The 8,036-nt window shown below is 30.4% G+C and overlaps 1 protein-coding gene across 1 annotated transcript; it reads left to right on the top strand.

Annotated features, from left to right (window-relative positions):
- Positions 1-216: 216 nt before the first annotated feature.
- Positions 217-1,392, top strand: LOC145076638 (small ribosomal subunit protein uS14z/uS14y/uS14x-like). Its single transcript, XM_079022449.1, has 3 exons — positions 217-376; positions 775-874; positions 1,184-1,392. Exons 1-3 carry the CDS (start codon positions 315-317, stop codon positions 1,190-1,192), a joined length of 171 nt encoding a protein of 56 aa, XP_078878575.1. The 5' UTR covers positions 217-314; the 3' UTR covers positions 1,193-1,392.
- The last annotated feature ends 6,644 nt before the right edge of the window (positions 1,393-8,036 follow it).

Genomic DNA, 8,036 nt, shown 5'->3' on the forward strand with positions numbered 1-8,036 from the left:
TTCTACAAACCATGTTATATTTTGAAAAAAGAAATGTTATAAACGAATGGGAAATTTTAATTGAATAACAGATTATATGTGGGCTTTTTGGATAAAATAATACTGGTCTTTTGGGCTTTTGGCAAATCATATCCGTTCAAAATCTTCCGACCCGATTGCGGAGAATTGAAAAGTCAAGTATACCCTTCGAAACTGGAAAGCGAATTAGGGTTCTAAGATTACGATCTCATATAAATAGAATCACATTTCTTGCTTTTGCGAACCCTCGCCTGCGCTAAAACTCGATCGACTGCGGCTTTGAAATTGATCTGCTGATGGGGCACTCTAACATATGGAATTCTCACCCTAAGACCTACGGCCCTGGTTCGCGCACCTGGTAAATTCCAACAACTTCTCAATCCCTTTGATTGTTTCTTTCTTGTTCATGTTTTTCGAATCATATGTAGTTTGCTTGATGATCTTTGATCCTCCGTAATTTTTTTCTGTAATCGTTTAAGTGACAATAAATTATAAATCAAATTTCGTGGCGAATTTGATAAAGAATTTGGAGATGCAAAAACAGCTTAGGCTATCGTGGATGGTTAGGGTTTCGGATAATTTTAGACATGAAAAAAACTCAATTTGTTGCAATTGGTCAACGATATAATTAGTAGTTGTCGCATTTGTTGTTTTCATCTTTAAATAAAGGATCTTGTTCTAGTCGTCTAGATTCACTTTTCTGAATTAGGGTTCGAACACTCATTGTTGATTGTGTTTACTTTTGTTTTTCTTCAGCCGTGTGTGTGGGAACTCTCATGGTATAATCAGGAAATATGGTCTCATGTGCTGCAGACAGTGTTTCCATAGCAATGCTAAGGAAATTGGTTTCATTAAGGTATGTTTGAACTTTGAACAAAAACTTTGAATATAAGAGATACTGTAAATAACAATGTCTTTTCTTTTATTTGTTTCAAGCCTTTTTTATTAAGACATCTTTACTTTGTAAAATACAAATCTATCCAATTACAGCAGTGTCATCAAAATACAAAGCATTTTTCACTGCTTTAATTGGATGTATTTTTAAAGTACATTGTCTTCATAAGAAGAAGCTTGAAAGAGGAGTGCTAAAGATGGATAAAATTTCAATGTATAATTTTTTGGCCTTTGACACTAAATGATTGTTACTTTAATTTGATTCTTGCAGTATCGTTAAGGGGTTTTGAAGGTTTGAGTAAAGAAGAGATGAAAATTTACTAAAGTGGAAGGGTTTTATGAGCTTTTTTATATTTAGTATGTTTGTGACTTCTTGATTGCTCTCTTCAATTTAAGGCATTTTTGTTTTGATATTGAATGTATTTGGTGGACATGAAAACCATTTGTTTTTTTAAAGTAATGGGAAGCTTAGTTTGAGAATTTTTATATGTGATTGGTAAATTTTCTACCTTGTTAATACTTGGTATCCATGAGTCTACAGTTTAATAAAATAAACTTAAGAAAACTATAAAGAATATTTAATTGGAAATTGATATTAGTTGGTGTTGTGTTAGGCTTCTTATGACTCATAAGATTGATTTTTTAGCTATCTATTTAAATTTAGACCAAAATCTTTAAGTTCAATGACTTTCTTTTGATAATTGATTGATAAACCAAGTCATGATAAAATGTGTTATCTGAAGAGAAGGTGCTTCAAATGATCTATTTGCTTTAGCATCTTTAAGATTTTTCGTATTTAAAAAAATGGATTTGTAAATCGAACTTAAATCAGTTTAGTATGAGTTTAGAACCAATTTTGACACAAAGATGACTTGTTGTATGAATAAATTAAGGTTAATGTCATAGAATAATGAATAATCTCCAATAACTATTGATTTGTTGTTTAAGTCATTCAAAATTTTAATTGTATATGACATGGCAACAAACTATTTTTTGTATTTCTATTAAACCATTGGAATGGATTTCAACCAAGTAAACTAGTATTCAATCATACGTGGCATCCAATGTGGCAATATTTGAACATGTTGTGTAATCGTAGATGTCATATTTGATCTCGTGCGTGGTTAGATACCAGTTTATTCGGTTAAAAAACAACTCCGGCTACTTAATAGAAATACCAAAATAGTTTGTTTCTGGGTGTATAATTAAAAGACAAGTGACTTAGAGAATAAATTGATGGTTATTGAAGGGTATTTTATTGCATTAAATAAATTATTTGCTATCTTAGATTCGAAACATACGAAGGGTGTTTAGGATTTCTTTTTGAACTTCAAAAATGTTTTTGGATAAAAATGTTTATTGACTTGTGTGGCAGTGGTAAAATGAGTTTTAAATAGTGTTTAGATTAATTTTTATGATAATAAAAACCAATAAGTTTAAACAATGTTTGACTTAAAATATCATTTTTAAACTATTATTATTAAAAACTATTTTTTTTCTTCTAAAAGTCAAGTTTTATATGTTTTTATTTATTGACTTTTTAATAAGTCAATACATTAATAAGTTGTTTCGCAAAACAATCTCAAATAACCAAATTAACCTAAGCAAACTTCATGTCAAACTTGATGAGAGAATAAAAGAAGCATTTGGTTATGATCTCAAAATTCTAGATCAAACCAAAATCAAAGAACCAAATCAAAACCTATATTTTAAGAAAAGCTAGAATCAATTAGAATATAGTCAATTCAATCTTTTTTTTTATTAGGATCGAGTTTTGCACACCCATACTTCAAATATACCCAAACATTATCTCATATACTATTTTGGAATGAGATAATATCATAAATAAAATAAATACGTATAACAAGTCATCCATCACTTCAAAAGATGTTTTTAAATTATGGAATATCAATGTATTGAGTAGATAGAGATAATTACTTTAAGGCTGAATTAGGTCATGTCTTCTTCAACAAACTATTTGATGATAACTACTCAATGTGTCTTAACACACATCACAAATCAAAAAGTCGTTGTTGACATGTTAAAATTGAGTTTTAAGCAATGAGATAATGTTATAGTCAAAATAAAACGCCTCATAAAGAAATTTAATGATAAAAATGTGTTTAATGATCCTACAAGCTTCTACGCCACGATGAATGGTCTTATGACATTATCTTTGCTCTTTATTCGTGATTACGTTGTTTGGATTTTTCATTTATGGTTACCTTGCACTTTTTATTTTCAAAATCATGTCAAAATTAGCAAACACAAAACCTTAAATGTCTCTTGGAGACACAAAAATATAATAAATATTATATATGTTCGTCAACAAACTTCTACCAAACATTCACAATAAAAAGTCAACATCATTATATAAATAAATAAGAAAATTATATTAATTTTTGATACATTTCATATATAATGTAATGGGAATAAGGATAAACATAGGCGAGTACCCGACCTAATTGTTTAGAACCGAAACCACCGTTTCTTAAAACTATGGAACAGAACCGGACCCAATTGCACCAGGTCCTTAGGTTTTAGAACCATTCCAGGACTGTCGGGATCAATTCCGGTTTTTGATAACCAGTTTCTAACTAAGCTTCATACAATTCAATCATTACAAGCCATAAAACTAGCCATCTTTTATCGATTAAAAGTATTAGTCGGTGCTCATTAATAAACATGATCAATTCACAAGCATGACAAATTGAAATTTAAATTTAGTATTATTCTTGTAGATACAACAATTCTATTTTTCTATGTATACCTTCAATATGAAAATGTATCATGATGTAACCGTTATCTTTACTTATAAAATTAGAAATAATGCCAGTAATCAATATCTAATAACATAACTATTTTTTTTAAATACAATTTGTTTTGCATGTATTCAAAAGTCACAAGAACCAAGTACCATTCATGTTAAGAATTTTTGACATGTGAATACAAAGTGTTGATTATTTGGATATTGTTTATAACAAATTGAAAACTAAAGTTATTATTTAACATAAATCCATGATTATATGAGTTAGTTTATATACAAACAGGTGGTTCCAACAGGTACCCAACGAGTAACGATTTCAAAAAATGAGAATCAGTATTAGAGCCGTTTAAGACGATTTCAAATAAATCAAAACCGACGGTTTTGAAGCGGTTATGGTTACGAAAACGGGTATCTATTATGATCCTCAAAAAATGGATGCCCGCTTATCTTGAGAAAAGAAGTTAGTTGGAAAAAAAATTACCAATAGTTTTAATTGAGGGACTGAAGTTTTAATTACCAATAGTGCAAGGGCCTAAAACCCAATATTGCTTTATTAAAAAAGTCAATAATTATAAAGGTAAAAGACAGATGGGCTCCTGGTTAAAACATGAGAATAGAAGATATTAAGATAATGAACCAAGTTCGATTATACACTTTGTCTTAAGTTTTAACATTTTCCTTTTCTTTCTTTAAAAGATCTTCACGACCCATAAGATTGTCCACTTACGTCAAAGAAAAATGCAAAACATATGCTTTAGTATCAAATAAATATATATGATAGTTTCGAACGAAAATAATATTAATAAAACTTGTAAGTTCAATTTAAAAAGGATCAATTTAAATATTATTATAAAAAAAAAAAAACATTTGTATTGCAACTATATATATATATATATATATATATATATATATATATATATATATATATATATATATATATATATATATATATATATATATAGTTGCAATACAAATGTTTTTTTTTTTTTTATAATAATATTTAAATTGATCCTTTTTAAATTGAACTTACAAGTTTTATTAATATTATTTTATATATATATATATATATATGTGTGTGTGTGTGTGTATGTGTGTGTGTGTTTAGGTTCATTTGAAACCACGTTAATTTTGTCAGACCGTGAGACGCAATCTCAAAATAATTTTAAAATGCAAAATAAAAAGAAAAATCCGAAAATTCTTTTTTTAATTATTATTTTCGTCATTTTCTTTACCTAAAAAAATAAATAAAAATAAAAAATTACCATTTTTTTAAATATGTGAAATATTCTAATAGAATATTACACTGTAAATATTTCACTGTGATTTTTAGAATGTTAGAATATTCTAGTATTCTAATAGATTTGTCAGATATGTAAAATATTCTAATACTCTACTAGAATATTTCACAGATATTTAAAAAAAAGGGTAATTTTTTCTATTTATTACATTTTTTTTGGATAAAAAAAGTGACCAAAATAATATTTAAAAAAAAAATTCGAAAATTTTCAATAATTTTCCATTTTAAAAATGTTTTTTTATCTACAAAATGAGTGGCTACGATTGCGTCGTCCCGTCTCACAAAATATAGTGATCTCACATGAACCTAATATATATATATATATATATATATATATATATATATATATATATATATATATATATATATATATATATATATATATAGGCTTTCATTATTGTTTTCTAAGTTTCTAACTACTTATTGTGTGGATGTAGAAATGATTGTGGACCAATCATTTTATTTATTTTAAGAAAGTGATTAATACATATTTTAAATTAAAGATAATTAAAAAATATCATCTAATTTCATTCTAAAGGTATTTTAGTCAATTAACATAAATTTAAAAAAAGGAAAATTGCAGATTTTAAGGAATAATTAATTTTCTAAACTTTAAAAATATGATTTTTTTTTTGGATAATAAATATATTAATTTGGACATTCTAAAAGAATGTGTTTATAATTATCTTGAAAAAAACATTAAATTCTATATAAAAATAATTTTAATATCTTAAAATGAATAATTACATTCATTCTTAACAAATACAACTATGAACATACATAAATGACATTCATTCTGAAAGAATATAAGTAATAATGGTTGACAATTACATTTCTTCTTTAAGAATATAAGTAACGAGTTAAAGAATAACAACATTTTTTATGTTCTTAGACATTTAGAGTTAAATAACAACATGTAACGTCTGGTTCCTGGTACGCATTTAATTTATAATTTATTCATTTTTACAGAGCAACTCGACGAGTTGGAAGCCCCAAACTCGTTGAGTAGAGATTGTCTGAACCGCGTGATTTAAGTAATCTAGTCGATGAGTTGAGAGGCCTCAACTTGACGAGTAGATCGGCTGGGATGAAACCCTAATTTCCAGGGTTTTGCACCCTATTTAAAGGACTTAATCTTTTCCCTCATCCTCTCATCAGCCTCCCTTAAACCCTAAATCACATTGTGAGCTCCTTGGTGAGAAACTTAAAGTTTTGAGTGGATTTGTGTGTGTTTTTGTGCTTGGTAAAGGAGTTGGAAGAACTAGAAGTCATCGAGCTTGAGGAGAAGCATTAGATTTGGGATCTCGTCCATCTTTGGCAGCCTTCTGAGGTAAAAAGTCCTTAACTTGATGATTCATAGCTTAGATCCTTCTTAGTCTTGTTTTATGGGTCTTTTTGACCCCATTGTGAGAAATATGATAACCTTCATAGATCATATGCTAAGGACTCCCAATTCCAGTGATATTTGGTCCTTACAATCATAAAAAGGGTCTTAAACCCGTTCTTGTCCAAGAAAAGATCATGTCCATAGAAGTAGGTTGCTATATCTCGAGATTGGGTCATTTGAGGCATGCAAAGCCATCAAGTTGTCGACTTTACAGACATAGGCCATGGGAACAATATAGATCTGTATTCTGGAACCTTAGATCTGAGTAAAGGGTTGAATAGACTGGAAATGCGAGGAACCTGGCGAGTTCATAGAGGAACTCTATGAGTTTGGTCGAACATTCTCGATTCTGTTAATGGAAGTCGACGAGTCCACAAGGGAACTCAATGAGTTGCACCAAGAAAGTCTCGTTTCTGTGGAGAAGGATGAACTCGGCGAGTTGGAGGAAAACTCGACGAGTTAGATTACGATTTCATGATTCTGTGATTTATGAGAACTCGACGAGTTGAGTCAACTCGGAGCATTGACTTTGACTTTGATTTGAACCTTAAGGGTTATGAGTATGGAATGGTATCTAAGGGATTGATTTGGTTCAAGAAGTGAGTAGAGTTGATTTCGGGCAGAGACGTTTCAGCTATCATCCGACAGTGAGGTGAGTTTCCTCCTGGTTTCAACGGGTCGAAGGCACTAAGGTCGGCCTATATATGTTATGTGTATTGATTAGTAGTTGAGTGTGGGCGAGGCCCGTATCTCATAGATAGCTGAGTGTGGGCGAGGCTTGTATCTCATAGCATTATTTGAGTATAGGTATAGGACTGATTGATAGATTTGGCTATACTTGTTGCCTGCGTGATACTTGTATGTATGTTTAGTAGCTGAGTGTGGGTGGGCCCGTATCTCCTAGTTAGCCGAGTGTAGGCGGGGACCGTTTCTCCTTGAGTGTGGGCGAGGCCTGTATCTCCTAGTAGCATGATTATGTGTATGATATGTGGTAGTTTGGGGAGACTCACTAGGCTTCATGCTTACAGTTTTCATTTTTGGTTTCAGGTACTTCCGGTTGCAAGGGGAAGAGCTCGGGATGACTGCAATGCACACACCATTTGTTTAGCCTGGGATGTTTTCACTCTGATATATTGATATGAGCTTTTATGAGATAATATGATTTGATACTATGACTTATGTTTTTGGATGAAGTGATTTTGATAATCATGGTTATTTTAATAAATAAAAATGAAATTTTTGGTCATGATTTTTGGGATGTTACAAGTTGGTGTCAGAGCCTTGGTTTGAGGGATTCATGCATACTCTCGGGTGTTCCTGGACTCAAACTGAGGACTTGGTATAAAATTTTCAAAAGAAAACCATTTTTATAAAAAGGATTTTGGAAAAGAGAAAAAGGGTGTGGTGCATGCAATCAGCCGAGCTCAAGTAAGTTCTCCCAAATTACCCATACTAGTTGTTATGTTATGATTATGAGAACTGCATGCTAGATTAGGGCTAGGGATCCAGGAATGATGCCTTGTATGCCTGTTATGTGTATATGAAGAACTGCATGCTAGTTTAGGGCTAAGGATCTAGGAAGGATGCCTTATATGTCTGTTGTATGAGCTTATTGAACTGTGTGCTAGTACTGATTAGTCAGTAATTTGATGGACTGAGTAGGAGATGCTTGA

Source organism: Lactuca serriola, chromosome 9, assembly GCF_051521515.1.
Source record: "Lactuca serriola cultivar US96UC23 chromosome 9, Lser_US96UC23_V15, whole genome shotgun sequence".
In the NCBI taxonomy this organism is placed as follows: Eukaryota; Viridiplantae; Streptophyta; class Magnoliopsida; order Asterales; family Asteraceae; genus Lactuca; species Lactuca serriola.

Coding starts and splice junctions, on each gene's coding strand:
- LOC145076638 (XM_079022449.1), top strand. CDS start 315: ATGGGGCACTCTAACATATGGAATTCTCACCCTAAGACCTACGGCCCT. Junction 377..774: donor GGCCCTGGTTCGCGCACCTG/GTAAATTCCAAC, acceptor GTTTTTCTTCAG/CCGTGTGTGTGGGAACTCTC.